Source organism: Genypterus blacodes, unplaced genomic scaffold (assembly GCF_046128005.1).
Source record: "Genypterus blacodes isolate CSIRO-AG114 ecotype Tasmania unplaced genomic scaffold, CSIRO-AGI_Gbla_v1 ptg000156l_1, whole genome shotgun sequence".
Classification (NCBI taxonomy): domain Eukaryota; kingdom Metazoa; phylum Chordata; class Actinopteri; order Ophidiiformes; family Ophidiidae; genus Genypterus; species Genypterus blacodes.
In genome coordinates, this window is record NW_027466957.1 from 495,766 (window position 1) to 515,615 (window position 19,850).

A 19,850-nucleotide genomic window follows, 5' to 3' on the forward strand; every position below is an offset into this window, starting at 1 on the left:
ACCGATCTGTCACCGACCGCTTAACAAACTGCTGCTAGCTCGTGTCTTACCTCGGGTTAGTCCAATGCTAACATCGGCATTGAGTCAGACATCCGAACTAGTGGCGTAAGATACTTAGTTTAGACAAATATCAAAGTCCTCGCAGCTTTATTTAACACCTCAATAAGACAGAGGTCTGCTGTCCATGCGAGGTGGGAGGCTAATTTAGCATTGAAGCTTGAGCGAGCACTGCAGGATCAGCAGGTTGCCATTGAAGTGGGTGAGCCAGCTAGCCAAAAGTGCTAGCTGACAACTAGCTGGAATTGGCGGTTCTCACCCTCTGTGTCTGTCCGCTGAGAGCCGCCCGCACCCGGACAGGCAGCTCCCAGCTCCGCCCGGCATCGTGAACGTCTCCTCACCCCCATGCCCAGAACGCCAAAACGAGTCACTGCGGTATACCTCAGCCCCCCCTGTAGCCCAGGTGGCTCCGCCTAGCATCCTCGCCATCTTCACTGCCAGAGCGGGTTTAGTGGTCCCTGCTGGCTGCTGAGATATGCAAGTATCGCGAGACCGACACGTACGTGAGGCGCGCTCAGAACGAGACTTGTTCAGCTATGGAGCAAACCCACAAATGTGCTGTAACACCGACGATCACAAACACTGGAAACATCGCGTGAACTTGGAAATTAACAGCGTATATTGAAGTTCAATCTTATGAGTTTAAGCGTTACACATTGTAATTAGGGTGACGGCAAATACTTTCAATGAAGCGTCGCATGACTGATAGAACTCACCGGTGCCAAATCTCTTCTGATAAATAACCAGAAAATAAAAATGCGAGACACTATTTAATACTTTTTTTACTAAAAGAATAAATTTTATTTCAGCACTGTAAGTCATTTCCCAACCAGTACAAACATGACTGCCATCTTTGTCTCTTTCTTAACCATTCCTCCCCTCCCTCTGTGAGATCAGACCACCAACAGCCAGACAAATAAAAAAAGAGCTTCCTTTTCTTGTCTTTCCACAAACTGTCTGGTGCTTCCATAATGCTAATGATGATGGACAAATTATACCAACCATAACTATAACAGCAATAATGATGAGAATTCTATAATTTCATGGATGAATTGAACCCTTTTCGCTGCACAGGTACTTTTGGATGGCCCTTGGTACTGAAGTACATGCATCAATAAACATGTTGAAGGCATGATGGACCAACATTACAAGAAATGGCTCACAACGATTAACTTGACCCCCTTAATGGGGCACAGCCAGGAGGAAAGGAGTTATAGAGGAGCTTGGGGGGCTGTTGGGGGGGGGGGGGGGGGGGAGTGGCAGTGAAGAGAGAGACAGACAAGGATAGGGAGCTTTACTTTAACAGGACATAATGCTGTGAGAAACCTGCAGTTACAGCACAGATCTATTCCATTCCACATTCTGTATGACAGACATTAATACTTCTAACTTCTTTTGCAGTACAATATAGTACATGACTGTTTTCTGATATTTAGTTCTCTTAACATTGTTAAGTTCTCACAAAATGCTCCTCTTTGTGTAGGCAGTGTGTTTTCATCCACCGGACACATCTCTCATTACTGCAACATTGTCATCAAGAGGTTTAATTTTCCCCAAGCACAAAGCTGAGACTCATCAACAGTTATAATAATCCATATTCGTACACACAGACTGACTAGCAAGAAATATTAGATGGGTGGTAAAAAAGTGCTAAGCAATCATTTGTAGATTCTCATACATATCAATCTGGATTTCAAACACATTTCTACACTCTTGGGTGGATTATTTCTTGACGGCATTCCACATTTGATGCGAAAGCGTCTACAAGGTCAATCAATCTCACATCTGAGTTTGGAGGAAAATTAGCCACTTTGTTTTCTCACAATCAAAAGCCTTGCATGTCACACAGCCTGAAGAGAAAAGGCAAGTTTGAGTGGAGAACATCACATGTAAGATGAATGCAAAAGAGGGTTCCAAACCCACAGTATGACTGAAAGCATGTTTATTATCGGGTGTCATCCTTTCCTGTTAAATGTATTCAGTGATTCACACGGCTTGTAGTCAGTTAATCGAGTACCTACCAAAGAGCAAGAGTGATGAATTCACTCACGATGCGTTTCACAGCTGACCTGACACCGACGCCACATGACCTCTCACTTTTCATGCCTGCTCATTGTGTTGCTCACTGTCCACATGTCTGTCTGCGTCTTCACGAAAACCACAGTGTAAACACACATGTACTGGAACCTCACAGACTTGCCAGATAAACCACACGTGCTGTTATGTCATTATATATATATATATCTATATATAATCAAACTCGTTACTTGGGGCAGACCATCAGTGTTGAGGGGGACTAAAAGGCTTTATGGGGGGGTGGGGGGGGACGCTAGGTGTACTTTGGTTCTCAGGTGTTTACAAGATGTTTAGCTGCTTTGTGCACGGGCGCAGAGTTCAGCTTCAATCGATTATGAGTCAACCACAAAATTGTCTTCAGGGGTAATATGGAAATCAAACATAGTGCAGACGACGATCTTCAATTCGAAACGGGCAATATTTACTTATATATAGATAATAAATGGTGAAGTGGTCTAAAGATGCCATATAAAATACAGGTAAGGAAAATCGCAATCATTACAGTTCAAATCTCTAGGTTGGCTAAGCGTATTTCAGTACTAACTGAAGCGATGGTAGAAGGATTAGATTAGAAGATGTAATAACATTAAAAATAGTAAGAAAACACATTTGCACGATTGAACAAAACAGTTTTGATTTTTTCTGAATTTTTTTTCCAGACTCTGGCTAGATACATACAGAAACTGATTATCAACGTTAATATAACTTTTTTTTTTTTACTGTTAGTTGGGTTTATTAAAGGGCAGGGCAGCCCAAAGAGAGAAAACGGCCAATAGAAACGTTTGTAGGGCTGAAGGAGAGGCAGAGAGGGGACGTTGAGAATGAGCGAGAACGGAAATACAGGGGGTTTGGCGTCAGGATTATCTGTGTATAAAAGTGAGTTTATGTGTGTGACTGTTTAGCGTGAGACTGACTAAATAGGCTTGGATTAGACTTTAGGGTCCGTGTGAGTGTGTGTGTGCGTGTATGTCACTGACTGAATGTGCGTTGAGGGACGGGGACTGGTGAAACAATGTAGAGCAGAGAGAAGAGGTGAATGAACAAGTTGGGAGTAGAGGAGGGGAGGCGAGAAAAAAGTGGCATTGCAGGGCGTTAGGATAACAAGCATAATCACTGATCAAATATCTAACAAACTAAAACAGACAAGGACAAAAGAGGGACACTACATCATGTACGGTGTTGACTTTTCCATACTAGCTACTGTGTAACTCAGGGTTTAACATCTATGTTACTGTATATCAGTGTATGCGTGTGTTTCTCTGTGTATAGATGATTACTTCTGTGCCCACTTAAATGACACCTCTAAAAATGTATTTTTCTCTGTCCATGCAAACTTGACTGTGGGATTTCATAGTCAGTAGAAAGTGTTACCAAATAATCTCTGATGGACTGACAAACCACTCCACTGGGACCTGAAACTGCACAAAAATCACTTCAGCACAAAGCAGAGAGAATGCTGCTGGTAACAAATGCAACTGAATACCTGTCGTGTGTATGCGTCGTCGGTGTGTTTCGTAAGCGCGCGTGTGTGTGTGTGTGTGTGTATCTGTGATCGTGTTAACTGGCGAGCGAATCAAGAGAGGGCATCGTATACCGGATCACACTCTGGCTCGCCGCAAAAAAGCCATCTTCTAACAATGTACTGTTGAAATACACATATTTGTACTAATGTCAAAAGTTGAAAGCAGTTAAGTATGACTCCTAGTAATTCTAGACTTAGTATTTCGGCCAGTGGAGCTATATTCTCTAGCCTGGTCTTGGTGTCCATGTATTTACGGTCCTTTGTAAGCCTGACGCTGTTACCTACTCTTAACCTAGAAACACCTACAACACTCCATATCATATCCATATTCCCTACCAATAACGGCTAACAATTCCAAACCTCGGATTTCATTTGGTGTTGGTATAAGAGACGGCGGCCGGGCCCAGCGTTGTGATGAGCGTAGGCCTACGCTCATCGCTGGGTCAACTGTCAGCATTTCACTGTAATGGTGAGTTCATAACAGAGGGGATGTCTGACGCGACTACATTAACACTTACATATAGTCAGGGTTTATTCCTTCAAAACGGCATATCATAGGTTTTTAATCTATATCAATTTTGTGGCACATGATATAGAGCATAAGTCATCAACATAGTAAGAAAATAAGGTGCTTCTTGTTGACTTGCCTTTTGTAATGTCATGAGCTTATTCCAACATCTCTCTCTCTCTGATAAGAAGTTTTCCAAAAATGACAATGTTTTTGGCCAGCATCTCTCATGTAGTATACGTCTACTACTTTTAAACTTGCAGTTGTGCTGCCAACAACTGGTAAGACGTAAAGACTTAGATTTTCCGTAGCCAGATGAAACGTACTCTGGGGGACCCATTTCATTTAACGTACATAAGTGCTCTAATAAAACAACTCAGAATCATAGAAGTCTCAGATTGTGACCAAAACAGTAAAGTCTGCATCGGGGCCTCCCTCCCTCTCCCGTCATGTGACATACGTATATTCCAACCCGTAAAGCCTCTGGCCACGCTAGGCCGAGGCACTTAAGGGAAGGTAAGTGCTTCCTGCTGGTCGAAAGTGACACGCAAGAGCTCTGCAGGGCTAGAGCTCATGGTGTTGGGCTATTGTTGTGACAACAGTCGCTCAATCACCACCTGAGGGTGGAGGGATCTTTGAGGCTATGCTGCCACACCCTTTTCTATTCATGTCTGGCTTTACTGACTAGCCTTATTAAAATATACTTTGGAAGTAATTTCATTGAAATCTGAATGCGTTCCCAGTCACTGTCGACGTGAGGGATCACAAATCCTTTCAGATTCATAGTAGAGTATGAGTGAGTGAGGGGAGCCCTGCCACGCAGAGCTTTCCTACGCCCTCACCACTCATTCCCATCCTTTGTTGGGCAGCATTATTCATTCTTTTTGGCCTAAACTCCAGAAGGTGCCACAGAGTTTTTTCTATTTCTTTTTTTTACCTGGTAGATGACTGTCCAGTGTGGTTTAACATATTTAAAACAAAGTGCTTCTTTGTCTGAAACCACTCTGTTCACATTCTGACGTCTCTCAAATAGATCTCGACCTGAACATGTAGTTCTACATGTTTGAATGATTTAGTTAGGTGGAGGGGACAACTCCACTTCATCATGACCATATAGGGGCTTCTTTCAATTCAATATATTTAAATACAACATTAAGTGCTTGTGTTGGGCAAATACAATCAAAGCTTTTGGAGAAAGGGGCAAAGGGGTTGGGAAGATAATATAGTAATGCACTTTTTTTTGGAGGGGTGGGGTACAACCTTGCATACTTTAGGGCTTAAGGTGCATACATGTAAGGGGTCTCTTAGCACAGCTAAGCACTAGGCTATGCTACATTGGTCAAAGCAAATTAGATTACACTAATACCATGGTGGCGCAGAAGTGCTCCAGTGATAATAATAACCAATCATTCTTTAGGGTTTGTTGCTAGCAGGTACCCCAACACTGTGGTAAGCAGTGTGGCGAGCCTGCGGGAACACGGGGAACACGGGACACTGCACAGAAATGAGACATTTCCTCATTCAATTAAAAACATTTCCCAGCATTCACCACACATCTAAACTCTGAGCATCTCTCTGAATGAGATGGCTATGGCATCAAACTGCAAAAACAGCCAGTGAACAAGCCAACATGTTGTTACTATGGAAACCACATCCCAATCGGTCACCATGACCTCGACCTCCAACATTTCTGTGCAGAGATTCAAAAACTAGGACCATCAACAACAGAAAACAAGAAACTCACTCTGTGCAGATGCCCGTGTGTTACAGGGGGCTCGCTTACGGCGGGGGGGGGGGGGTCGCAGGCTTCAAGCTTATTTTACTGGGAGTGAAAGAGGGAGGAAATTAGGATTTTTTCTTTTTCTGGGCCAGGCGAATACAGACTAATGGAGGAAACCTCTCTTCATAAAACAATGTAAAACCACATGAGGAAACTAAATTGGGAGTAACAGCTAACTGCGTTGGCATATCACATGGAGGAGTGTCGGCGGAGCTCATGACACCTCCTTCACTTCCTGCTCCATGAGATATGGGGCACAGCTAACTGACTGGGCTACAAAAATCGGGAAAGGCAGTCGAACACAGATAACTCTCAAGAGTCGTGCATCCCAGGAGGGATGGCATCACTCCTCCTTCTGTAACGCTCCGTCTGACGGGCAGTCGTCAAGGCAACGGGGGGCCTCCACTTCCACCCCCTCTGATTGGTTGTCTCTGCTGGCTAAGGCACACGGGATTGGCTGGGCCAAAGGGGCCAGGTCCAGGGCCTGGCTGATGGCGGTGGCTGCTGGGCTGCCGTTCAGCTGTTGAGTCAAGACCTCTGGCGTAGAACCCACCTCCTCTGAGGTCTTTGGGGGACTGCTGGATGGAGGGGACGATGATGACTAGAGGGTGGAGGACACACGGGGAGGGCAGGAAGGAGAAGTTAGGAGAAGCAAAAAGAAAAACTTCATTGCATACTTTTCTGCTCTCAGTATTCAATTAAAGGCAACACTGCAGGATGAGAAAGACTTGTTTAGAAGTTTGGCTCGTTGTCATGAATACCTGTGGTCTGTTGGCAGGTGCCTTTTTCGTTCCCCTTACTTTTACTGGAATCTCTTTACCCCTCCTGTAACACACACAGAACAAAACCAGGATCAGCCTACCTCAGTTTGTGGAAAATTGTATAAATTGAAATTTGTGTAAATCACAAATAATAATAATGCTCATAACCTCTGGCAGTCACTACAAAGAGCAATAAGAGTTTTAAACTCAATAAACTCAACTTCGAATAATGCGATGAGTGTGTGGGGTACGACTTCGGTGTGTTGAGTACGCAACAAAAGTATGCATCCTTTATTACTGCAGATAATGGTTGCACCACAACATTTCTGTGACCAATGATGATCTACAGAAACTTAAACCACAAAAGAGAACATCTTTGTGGGGGAATCACAAATGGGAGGGGCGTGCCCGAGTGCTGCAGTAACCCAAAAATATAGCAGCAAACACGTACTTCCTGTTGACTGAAATATAATCTTACCCTTTCCCTGCTCCCACTGACACCACTTGCATGTTGAACCCCCCTCTCCCACGGATTGGTTTGTTCCCAGCCCACTGGCCAACAACCATGCCAGCTATCTCCAATTTCCCTCCCTGTGGGGGAATAGACTGAATGCCTGAAAGGATGAAAAGAAGTTATTATAGAGACTATCAGTGCAAAAGTGAACGGAGCCCGATGAGTCTACAAGAAACTGACTTTGAGAGAGGTTTGATTTGAGTGTTGAGGTTTTGTGTGTCTATGTATACAATAAAGAGAACACTCTACCTGGGAAGGCTCTGGGTCTGTGCTGGGCGGGGTGATGATGCTGATGGTGTGGGTGATGATGAGGTGGCATGCTGCCCATGGGGCGAGGTGGATAAAGGGGAGGCATTGGGTAGAAAGGGGGCACCATGGCCTGAGTTAGGAAGGCAGGAGGTGGAAGAGGAGGAGGAGGAGGAGGGGGACGGGAGAGATTGATGCCCTCAAGAATAGCCTGTCGCATCTTTTCGACCTTGGACATGAGCTCCTCCTGCAGAGCATAAGAAAGGCTCACTCGCATGGTGGTACAATGAAGGTTTGAGACACAAATTTCTTATATAATAGTGGCTGGTTTCAAAACCCTGCATAGCCAGTAAACAGTGCAATCACAGCATAACGGCTTTGTTCTTAAATGCCATGAGATATGAATAGATCAGTCACCCCTGGACACTGAATACACATTTATGACACAAGGGACATTTTAATGTAACTTACCTAAGTAACGATTCCTCACTAAAAGGTGATTTATTTTAGACGTAGGCTGAACGTAGGCTGCCTACCGCATTAACCACACTGTAAATCCACAACACCATTTAAATAATTATGGGACTATTTGAATTCAAATAGTTTGGGAAAGGGGAGGCTGTGGGCAGTCTGAGGTGGAATTTGGAGGAACCTCAGAAATCTCGGTCAAATGTCACCGTGTGAGATACAACTTTTGTGCAGATGATTAGATGCATTCCATGCAAAAATTTCAAATGCAAAAAAGAAGCAGAGACTGGAGGTGGAGGTGCCACTGAACTCCAGTGTAACAGATTTTTTGAGAGCCATGTTCATGCTTCACCAGCTACAATAAATGCAGAGGTTAAATGACTTGAAAAAAGCCTTGAAGCGAGTAGGCAGGTTAGCATTGCACGACTGGCTTGGTTTAACATCTGCCTTCAGGAACAGATGGTCAACCTCTGGGATCAGATGAAGTACATGTCCTACATTGGCACTCATTTCAGTAAAGTTAGCTTGTCTGTGTTTTTTTCCAATTTATTTAACATAGCATGAAAGCAGATTGGTGGACATACTTCCAATCTTAATGAAATCCTGCGCTCACAGCACTACATACTCATGCATGCATAGTACACATGCGCGCACACACATAAACAAACATACATCAGCAAATGTGCGTGCACAAGCCCGCCCACACACACACACACACACACACACACACACACACCATACCTGGCCCTCACACATGTCCAGCAGGGCGGCCCGGTCACGGCCAGCCCGGGCCAGTTTGCTCTGGAATAATTTGCCATCAAAGAAGCCCCAGGGACAGCAGTGTTCCCATGGTAATGGCTGGCCACACACATCATTGATGAACAGCGCTGTGTCAACGCCGGCCATAAAAATAGCAGCCAGCTGCACACCACGGGCATCCACCTTCTCCACCTGATGATCAACAAAGAAATTAGGGATGGTCTGAATCATGAAGTCTTGCATACACAGCATGTGACCTGTTATGATCCATGAGGCTACACTTCCCAAAATAGGTTCTCTTGAATCCAAAGGGATTGTGCAGCCTATATCAAACTAAATCTGTCATTTGTGCCAATCAATCAACCTAAATTATACTTAAAATTTACAACAATACCATAGTAAAACTCAATAGGATAGATTTTAGAGCACAGAGCAAGAAATAAATGGGAATACTGTTCAGAAAATGGAAAGAACTTTTGATGCCATCCTGGACTCTGCGTACACACTACTGTGCCATGTTCTCACAACCTCCAGCAGCCATGGCTTCCTGCTATTTCAATTTCAATCTACTTCTACCTCACATTGCCTATTGTACCTCAGGGTTGACGTAAAAAGTTAAGCAACAACAATAATAATGATAATACAACCTTCTTTCTTTCTCTCTATCTCTCTCTCCTTTCCCCCCTCTTTCTGTATAAAAATGATTTCCAAAATGTCTGTATGCGCTCTGTCATGTGAAATGTTTGCTTCAATAAAAAGAAATACCTAAAAAAAGAAAGAAATGATCAGTGAGGACAAACTTACCTTCAGCTCCTGTAGCTGGTCAGGTTCGTAGAGCTGGCTGGAAACAGCCTGAGCCAGGAAAGCATCTAACTCATGCCTCTGTAGGATCCTTCCTCCCGGCCACTGCATCATATACCTGAGGAAGAAACAAACTTAAGCTGACAAGCAGGAACACAGAACTACAATACAATAATAAGGTCAGATCAACTCACTAACCCGAATCCGCTTATATCTGAAATTTGACTTTGTTTATAGGTACTAGCATACAGTTACACACACACACACACACACACACACACACACACACACACACACACACACACACACACACACACACACACACACACACACACACACACACACACACACACACACACACACACACACACACACACACACACACACACACACACACACACACACACACACACACACAAAAGAGGTTTTCACATATAATACACAGAAGACACCATGACAAGATCTAAAACGTGCTTGTTAAATCACCTGATAAAACAATTCCCTAAAAGACAACTGTCAGTTTTACAGTCATTTACTGCCGTCATCCTTTAGCCTGCTGTCATACATCCGGACAATAAAAGCATGTTCACATCAGAAACACCCCTCATTACTGCTGACTTTCACTGGCCTGTCTTACCAACACTTCACATACCCCGTGTAGATCAGTAAGTTTTAAATAATAAAACATATCAGCAATTTAATACCAAAGTTAATATAGGGTAACATGATTCAGAATTCCATCTCAATCTGCTCTTCTCTTAACGGAATGTTTTGCGTCATGTGGAGCATCAAGAAGACACCAAACTATGAAACGTTGTGGAGAGAATGTTGTTAATACCTGAGCACACAGCACATGAGCAGCAGATGTTGTGGGACCTGTGCTGGGTTGAGTAGGGCAGGGCAGTCAGAGCGCAGGCAGGCCAGGAAGGCCCTGGTTCTCCTGGAGCGGTCCTCACTGGCTCGGCCCAACCATAGCCGTCGCAGGTTGGGGCAGGTCCACTCCCGGAAACACAGAGCCGGAACCAGCTCTGGAGTCAGGGCTGACTTGGCCTTGCCACTGCTCCACTCTTTAACAATCACTGGAGGAACTGTGACACAAAGGCAGGAGGAGCTGTGTCAGTACAGGTATACTGTAGGTGTGTGGTTTCATTTACAAGAACTGATTCAATTTTGTCAATGTCATAATATTTGAGCTGTTGATTTTTAATACCGGGCAATTTACTGGCTTCTGTGAAACATGTAATGTGGTTTGGTGCTCACCCAGGAGCAGCATGAAAATCTTTTAAACCCTTTAAAGAACTTTGAGGGCCCATTCTGTCAAGTCAGCAGACATGACATGACAAATCCACTTCCCATTACTGAAGAAAACTGAGAAGTAACATCAATGCATCAAGGCAAGTGATGTTTCACTGGGATGGTAACTCAATCTTAATGTTTTAGTGGAGTAGAAGCTGATCTAAAATCCAAGGTAGGCCGATATCTGGCCGGTGATCTTGCTGTTACACTGTAGGTGAGTAGCCCGTATATTCAAAAAAATAAATAATCACTCTGTCTTACCCTCGAGGGGTGCCCTCTTGCGGAGGGCGAGCCTCTCCAGGCGGCGGTGTGTTTCAGCCAGGCTGAAGAGGACTCCATAGGCATACTGTCTGGCAGCACGGAACAGCAGAGAGGCAGGAGGCAGCTCAGAGTTACACTCATCTTCTATACACACTGGCATTTTCATCTCTCCCTGAGGGTTGGGGTGTAGAGAATGGAGAGCAAAGGAGGAATTTGGATTAGTACAACTGAGGTGCTACGACACGGTACAGTAGCAAAACATGGATGTCAAGATTTCTTCTTACAAACAAAACACCCAAAGCTGATTTGCTGAAGTTACAATTTAAAAAGAAATTTGGAAAAGATGTTTTAAATAGTTTTGTAAAGAAAGGGAAAGTACCTCAAGCACGGTAAGAGCCATACAACTTCAATCATGCACTTAAGAAAACACAAGCACCTCCAAGCACCATTTTTGATGACAATATTCTAATCAAAATGTTTCAGAAGATCATACGGCTTTGCGTAGCTTCTCGTCACATATCTTCAAATAGGGGCAATCAAATTAAATATTGATGCAGTCCTTTATCATGTTTGCTTGCCCATTTTTGAAACAGACACCGGTGAGTCTCGCTGCTCTACAAAAGTTGAACAGAATGTAACTTTGGCCAGCTGGCAGCATTTAATCCAAAAATCACAAAGCACCATCACCATTTAAACAAAAAACATTTGTATGCTACCCTGGTGAAGTTTTTAAGTCTGAGCTGTGAACTGTGAGTATAGCACATTCAAATGTATCTTTCAACCCCAATGTCCAACAACCAACGGTGTGTCGTGTGCTCTCTGTGTACTTTAGCAGCTCGAATTCTTCAAACAAGGGTAATTTAAGTAATTTTGAACAGGAATGGGGATTGAAAAAAAGTATTTATATACTACAGATGTGGTTTTGTACCTTGGTCAGTATGTGGTAAATCTGGGGGTACATAAGTCCTCTGCGGTGTCTGTGTTCAGCTACACGAAGCACCTCAGCACTGACCTGAAAGAGACCAAGGTAGAGACGATTGTTAAGCAATGGAACTAAGTTTTCAAAACCAATAAAAACAGTCCGTCAAATCACCTGAGGCAGAGGGGGTGTGGTAATGTCCATGTGACTCCGTGTCGCCATAGACAGCAGTGACGGAATGTTCGACACGCTCCCGTTACCTTGGGAACCGTCCCCAGAGGCGGAGCCCCCCCTTCCAACAGGATCCTCCCACCGGGAGGGCTTGTCCGTCAAATGGCTGAAGAGAGAGGGTCGATGGAATGTTTAAGTTACTTGTATAGAAATTTGTTGCCTAAATTTCCTAAAACAGGCATATTAAGTGAAACGCTGAGCTAATCTGGTATTTGTGTGTAGTATTATGTGTTTACAATGTCCTGGATTTTATGCAGCAAGGCTTTTATCTGAAACACATTTTGTGCTGATGTAGGGATCTTTACTTGAGAGAATTGCTTTGCTCTACCTAAACACATGAAGTCCCAGATTCAGTTCATGCGAGGACGGTGCTGCCAGTTTGATCAGAGCCAAAAACTGTTTCTTACTTTGCGTTGCTGTCGTTGGTTTCATTCTCGTCCGAGGATGAGGAAGGAGAAGGAGAGGTACCAGATTGAGTGACGGCGTGATGATTGGGTAATCGATTTCCGCCCTGAGTGGAATCATATGGAGCTGACCAATCAGAGAAGCCCATCTTGCCGGCCAGTGAATCATTGCAGTCCTGTGATGGTGGTGGTGGGTTCTGGAACAGAGGGGTGGAGCCAGGTCCATACGGAGCATTTTGAAAAGGTGGCTTTACCCCTGGTATCTGGGGAGGTGGGAACTGTGAGGGAAGGAGAGGAGAGGAGGGGAGAGGTCAAAAATAGAAGCAACAAAAACCAAACAAGACAAAGGAAGAAGAGGCAAGGGAAAGAGGAGATGTCAAATGAACAGGAAGTAATTTTATGGAAATATGTTTTAGGTCAAACTAGCAGAATATAATGAAGGCTGGTGGGAGGATTTGGGATGGAGAGAAAGGCACCTTTATTCTCCAGCCAGCTTCTCTAAATGAGCACATGCCACAAAGGGATGTCAAAGGGTGAAATATTCATCCACTGTTACATGTTGACTTGTATACAGCGGAATATAGCTCCATATATAAAGTATATATCGACCTACATATTTGAAAACAATCAAGCCAAGAAACCTACCTGATTCTTTCCAGGATGCATCGGTCCCATGTGGCCGGGTGGTCCCCCAAACGGTGTCGGTCCAAACCCAGGTACTGAACATGCAGAGGCAAAAACAAGGATGAGGGCAACAGAGAAGCAGGTTGAGTAAAAAAATGACATATCAATAAAGATTTCGTAAAACAATATTCATTTGTTTGTGTTTTCTGGACACAGTTGGATCAACAGTTTACTACTCACATATGAAAGCGGGGGGCCCCATGTTGGGTTGGCGAGGTTTGGAGGCAGCTGAGAAATATTCCACAGCCTTCTTAAAACGCTCCACCTTGTCCTCCATACGAGACTGCAGGGGAAACAACATTGTGCGGGCTATTTGATTAAACTGGGATTATGGATTATAAAAGCATTTGATTACAGGAGCTTCCTACCATGTAGCATAGACTGAATTACATGCTTAAATATGTTTTTTCTAGATTCTAATGCCTACAACATGATCGGTTTTGCTGTTGCTTAACTTCAGACCCATACTTTAATGTCAGGCGAGTCATTACACTGATTGAAATAGACATTCTGTACTTGACTTTGCCCTGTAGGTTGTTGCTACTGATCCACAGTCCATAAGTGAATATTAGTTTCTGATTTGACATTAATGTTGTGTTTTGTATAGAGTACATGCAGCTTTGTGGTCATAGATGCGGCAGCCAACTGTTTACATCTCCTCTTATATTGAATTGTTGTGATCTGTGTTGACATCTCAGGTCTGCTGTGTTTAACGGGTCCTGCAAACCAACATTCATGTGTTTTCAGTTTTGCTGATTGTTCAGATTCGAGGTTGATAATGTTGCTATGCTGGGGATTGGGGGAAAACACTCAACTCTCAAAATACATGTAGGCGTAAGGTGTCCTCGTGATACAAACCTGTGATGAACACCAAGAGGTCAGTCATTCACAAACACCTGTGAAGGGGTCTAATCATAAAATATCCATGCAGGCATTTCACTTCACTAATTCTTTGCTTTAACATAGCAGTGAAGAAGGCCACTCATTTTCTTTCTCTGAGCGGAACACACAGGCACTCTCACTTCCCCTCCAGTAATGCTCTGTCCACACTGCAGGCATTTATTAGGAGGTACTCAATTTTCTTGTGCCATTTTGAATAAAGTTGAGAAGTTTGACTACATTTTTGACATACTGCTAGTAGCAGGCATTTTAGTGCAGCGCTGCATGCACTGAGGAGGATCCTGCTGGAATAGAAAACAAGGTCACCTTTGTACAGTTGATTTCTATAGATGGCTTCAAGTGCCATCCTACAGGGGGAAAAGCACGTCTGCAGAGCCACAGTTAGGGTGTTTGAACCAGGATTGAATTAGCTTGTTTATGATGTCTCTAAAGGGAAACTGAACTTGGCCTTTACTAAGTAAGTCCTGCTTTTCCAAGATAAATCCCAGGTTAGAGATGGCTCGATAAAAGCTGAGTAAAACTTGGCACAAGATGTTTTACAGATTTGTCAAGTTTCCTGGTTTTACTCAAAGTTACCAAGAAAACTCAGTGAACCTGCTTTGCAGCTTTGTTTGTTGTCAACAGAATTTGTCTGCACCTGACCATAGTTTACTGCTGCTGTGTCAGTCTCTGTTATGCTTTAACAAAGAGACGAGTTATTTTGAACCCATTTATTAAATAGAACTGGAAAATTGAATGGCAAATTACTACACATATTTTATTAGCTGCTTTCTTTTTAATGTATCAATTGAACAGAATTAACTACAAAGAAAACTGGTTCTCTCTGGTTTGGTAGAAAACCACCTGAATAGCTTCTGCAGCATACAAATCATGTTCAGGAATACAAGGCCATTGCCGAAGCGGATTCTGATATCAGCCCATCTGACCCAAACGGACCAGAATTTTCTATGAAGACAAAAATAAAAAGTTGGACTGGGTAAAAACTTTTTGCATGTGAGCTACCTGTGACTGTTTGAAGACATCTCTGGCAATGGCGTCGAGGTTTCCCAGGTCTTTGATGGAGGAGACGTACTCTGAGACGGCCTTGATCACCACCTCACAGGGTGGCAGCACCAACTGATGGGCTCGCACCTGCAGCAGCAACAGTACAAAGGTTTGGATGGCTAAATCCAGTATGTGGAATCAAACTGAAAAGGCCTCAAGCAGATGAGATTCACTAATACTATTACCATCATTATTTTACTACTATGGTTCATCAGTGTGCAAACAAACTAAGACAGACATCACAGCTCTAGAAAGTAGATGACAGCTATTGACCAAAAACAGAAACAAGTTTTTTTCCAGCTGGAGACAAAAGGCTCAGTCACGGGCAGCTTAGAAGTATGAGGTATGATTCAATGCAAATGTAAGATAACACAAGCAGCGGGCTCATATTATTTACCAGATAGATGAGGCACATATGCAAGTGAGGCACAATGTACAAACCAATATATTTGCCTGTGCTTCATACATTTTGGGCAGCACATGTAACAGAGTTGGTTTACTTTTCTGTTCCCTGGGACATATTGGAGGCAAAATTAGAGCTACAATACTACAACTGTATAGTTTGACTTTGTGCAAGGAGGTTTTTGTACCTTGAGAGAAGCTAGTGGGTGTTCTGGTCCCAACAAACTCCAGTGGAAGGCAGCCAGGTCTTCATCAGGCAGAATATGATTTCCTACAACAGAGTATTTACTGTGTCAATGAACAAGACAACACATAACAAAAGGGCAACACAAATACTTTCCACAATTATGAGTTTGATTGTAAGTGCAAAGGTAAGATGGAGATGAGTAAGATTTGTGTGTGTCTGCAAAGATGTGCTCCTTACCCAGCAGAGCAGCAAAGCAGGGTAGATGCTGTGTTTTCAGCCCAAGCTGCCTGGCAGCCTCAGACAGCAGGTACTGGTGTGTGGTCAGATTCTTGCCATTCCAGCTCAGTTTAAGTGCGTGTGAAGAAAAGTAGGCTGGTACGTTGCAGAGGGCAAACTCAGAGTCCTGAGCGATCAGGCCAGCAAATCCGTAGTCCCTGTAGAGAGACAGCACCTCCTGATGGTGATCCTCCAGAGTCTGGACAACCTGTAGATCCAAGTTGAGGGAGATAAGCCTCATTTTAGGATGCTGTTACATGACAAATTAATTTATAAATTAACAGTTCCAGGACTCAACTCAAGCCTCTATCCTTTTAAAGACTGAAGATAAAGTCAAACAAATGCTAAGGCACTTAAAGCCTTTCCATTTTCTGTTTACAGTTACACATCTAAACCACAGGTGGGTTTCCCTGTAGAATTGGACTGTTGCGGCTACATAAAAGTCATGAGTAGTAGCTGGTAGGTGGTAGGTGTAGGAGAGGATCAAATCAGGCCTTAATTATGTTAGTCTTGCTAATGTGTTACATGTGTGAAAACTAAATAATTACATTTACTTAGGGAATAAAAAATCGATTTCATGAGCTGGGTAATCAAATCACCTTCTAGTTTACAAAATATAGGACATGGGGAGGTGGCCAACAATGGGCCTGCCATTTTCATGACCCAGAGACGATTAAAGCATACATTGGGTATGCCTGTTGTCACTGGGAAAAAGAAAATACGACCTAACCACCTGTGTGTGTAACAGCCAGCATCAAATCATTTCCTATAAAAACGTCTGGCAGTCTGCATGGCAAAGAACAGCAATGCATTTAATGAAGCCCTAATTCCAACAAAGGCAAGATATTTGATACTACAGCAATAAAGGTGATTCTCATAATACAGGTATGACAAGTAAGTACACAATGCAGCAGCGAGCAATGTGGCTGCACAAGTACAAAAGATATGACTTTTTAATATTGCTTTATATTATAACATATTCCTTTAAGATACATTCAGAATATGGACAGTGACGTCTGAAGGCACAAAGAGACAGGCAGGTAAGCTTCGGTTCCATTCATGACAGGACTTAGACACAAGCAAAATAATCACATTCCCTCTATCAAACACCTCATGCCAAGTTATTCTCTGCCCTGTAATGAGATCCCTGCTGTAGACTGTTGGATTAAATTAAATATATTTCATTTCCCACCCTCGGCCTGTCATCTTATGCTTATTCACGTGTTACTGTATCAACATATGAGAGGCGTAACAAAAAAGACACAATTTTACTTTGAGTAAAACTCAATCCCCAGCCACCTGGCACCGGTAATGCACAAAATAAATCATTACAAAAACTACTGTCAGACATGGGCTGCCTATAAATAGTCCAACTACTCAGCAATTGTTCAACAATGTGTAAAGGTTCACTGAGTTCATGTTATGTAATATATAGGCTAGGCTGGGGCAAAAGGCTTGCAACCACTTTCATATAGGATGCAAACAGGTTAGGCTGCAGAGAGATTATATGACTGTGTATGAGCACATGTCACACACATCCTTAAGAGGTGAACGATGCACAACGGAGTCCACAGATGAGACCAACTGATTGTATGGACTAGAAACTGTCTCCGAGAATGTAAACATCATACAGCAGGCGACAAAATGCACTTGGTTATAAACTACGACAGTTACATCAGCACTGGGGTGTGTATGGCCAAGTGGTGTGCCACAGGTGTTTAAAAGTGTTAAATTACGAGTGCAGTATCCACAATACATTTTGGAAAACTTGACAGCCTCGATCGGATTTGCTCACCCGAACTCTGAAGCGGAACATGGCGAGGCGAACACAGTGGCTGAGGCAGGCCGGGGGCAGGAACCATGCCCGGGGAGGCGGGGTGGCCTTGCTGCCGACGTGGTTGACTATCAGCTGCGCCGTCTGTCGCTGGCCCTGAGCTCGCCGCGCCCACTCGGGCCAACGCTCCTTCCCCAGAGTGCCGTTGAAAACCACGACCAGCTCCAGGCCACCCTGGTACAGGCAGGCTTGTGAGAGGGCGGCCAGGTAGCCGAGCATGGCGTTCCACTCGCCGCCGCATACCCAGTCTGTCTGGTAGCCGCCGTAGAGGCGCTGCAGGCCGGAGTCCGCGTCAATGAGGATCCGTGCAGGCGGGGGCGGGGGAGGCATGGGCCCGGGGTGATGTGGGTGGTGGTGTGGGTGATGGTGGTGAGGGGGCTGGCGGGCCACGGTACGTGCAAGCTTGAGGAGGTCCACCGGGACCGCGGCCCCGGGACACCGCTTTTCTAAATACTCTTGGAAACCCTGCACTCCCATGACGGTGTTGTTAAGCCGGTGCGTCTGGCCGGGAGCGGGCTCTGAATACGTCCTGTACGCCGTGTTTGCAAAGTAATGTTGGGCGAGACTGTAGCTAGCTTTAGACAAGCTAACTAGTCTCCGGTGTAGAGAGTAACTGTATGAGTTTAACCTGCAAATCAACTTATCTGTTGCACAGACTCGAGAAATGAGTCACCGTGCACTCCGGTAAAAGTATGCAAGCTAACGGTATTTCTTCCGGGATATTCAATATCAATCTCTCAGTTTTGGTCGTAAATGAGTTTAGTGTCCATCCCGGTGGGGTTTTGGTGAGAAGCCAGCGAGGCCAGTGATGCTAACTAGAGCCAGAAAAAGTTCACCATATTTCCTGCCCCCATAATTTGGCTTTAAACGAACCAGCTTCCAGAATATATTTGGCAACTAAATAACGGAGATGTAGTTAGCTGGCAGGTTTTACTGAGCGACGCCTGCTAAATAATATTTCTGTTGGTTTGTGCACATGAGACAGATGTAATACTGCGCATTAGTTAGCAACGCAGAGACGAGCTGGCCAGTTTCGCGGACATGATGTTAAACCGAACAGCTTGAAAAAAAATCCTTATTTCTATCTGACAGCTTGAAATGTCTGGCAGAAATTTCAACTATCGTAGGTAAATTTCAGTCCACGTGTAGCTGGAACCTGTTGGCTCGCAAGTGTCAGAATATCAATTCAAACAAACTAACAAGCGGTGTGGCTGACTGGCTAGCTGGACTAATATTTGCTAACTGTGTGGCTAGCTGCTGTTAGCTGCTGGCAGGGTCCCCGGCGTGATTTGACGCGTCAACTCCCGTAGACAAGTCCGGGGCGGACACGACGCGGAATGAGATGGATGTTTGACGAAATAAAAGAAAAGTAAAGAAAAGAAAAGAAAAATAAAAGCCCGATGGTGCCTCCCTCGCTTTCTTCCACACTCACGGCTTCATGTTGCAGAGGGGAACATTACTTCCAAGCGACATCAGCCATCTTGCGACTTCCTCGCGGCCCAGTTGGAGTGGGAGGGAAGGCGGAGGGAGTTCGGGAGGGAGGAGCCAACTGAGGCGTGCTGGGAAATGTAGTTTGATAACTGTATCGGCTTATAAAGGGAGACTTTGGATAAAAAAATATGAAGAACTACAATTACCGACATAAGGATAAAGACTAGTTTGGATGAGCAAAAAAACTGGAGAGTCGCTTTGGTTTACAAATAATTTCTAGTACAAACGCCGCAATTTGTAGATTGCTTTACCTGATTGATGACAGTCCCTCCTACTGACAATTATGTCATATTCGTACAATAACTACATGTGGTTTGAGGAGGACTGTTACAATAAAGCAAAATAAGAGCAATATTTACACCTTTTTAAAGTATGACATAAATATGACGCCATACAGAAACAGAAGAAGGCAATGAATCAATCAAACAT

The 19,850-nt window shown here is 44.0% G+C and overlaps 1 protein-coding gene across 1 annotated transcript; it reads right to left on the bottom strand.

Annotated features, from left to right (window-relative positions):
* Window positions 1-826: 826 nt before the first annotated feature.
* Window positions 827-19,450, bottom strand: fam120c (family with sequence similarity 120 member C). The gene is made up of 17 exons (XM_076167207.1): window positions 17,892-19,450; window positions 16,058-16,304; window positions 15,822-15,904; window positions 15,190-15,318; window positions 13,468-13,570; window positions 13,249-13,322; window positions 12,607-12,881; window positions 12,143-12,305; window positions 11,978-12,061; window positions 11,050-11,221; window positions 10,331-10,580; window positions 9,496-9,610; window positions 8,674-8,883; window positions 7,468-7,711; window positions 7,183-7,318; window positions 6,705-6,768; window positions 827-6,544 (listed from the first exon to the last, which is right to left on the bottom strand). The coding sequence occupies exons 1-17, from the start codon at window positions 18,405-18,407 to the stop codon at window positions 6,287-6,289; spliced, it is 3,123 nt and encodes a 1,040-aa protein (XP_076023322.1). The 5' UTR covers window positions 18,408-19,450; the 3' UTR covers window positions 827-6,286.
* Window positions 19,451-19,850: the final 400 nt, after the last annotated feature.

What these genes read in the sequence shown, in the direction of transcription:
- fam120c (XM_076167207.1), bottom strand. Translation starts at nt 18,407, where the DNA reads ATGGGAGTGCAGGGTTTCCAAGAGTATTTAGAAAAGCGGTGTCCCGGG. An exon ending in GGGGCCCCCCGCTTTCATAT is followed by an intron (nt 13,323 to 13,467) that starts GTGAGTAGTAAA and finishes CTGCATGTTCAG; the next exon opens with TACCTGGGTTTGGACCGACA. An exon ending in CCACACCCCCTCTGCCTCAG is followed by an intron (nt 12,062 to 12,142) that starts GTGATTTGACGG and finishes GGTCTCTTTCAG; the next exon opens with GTCAGTGCTGAGGTGCTTCG.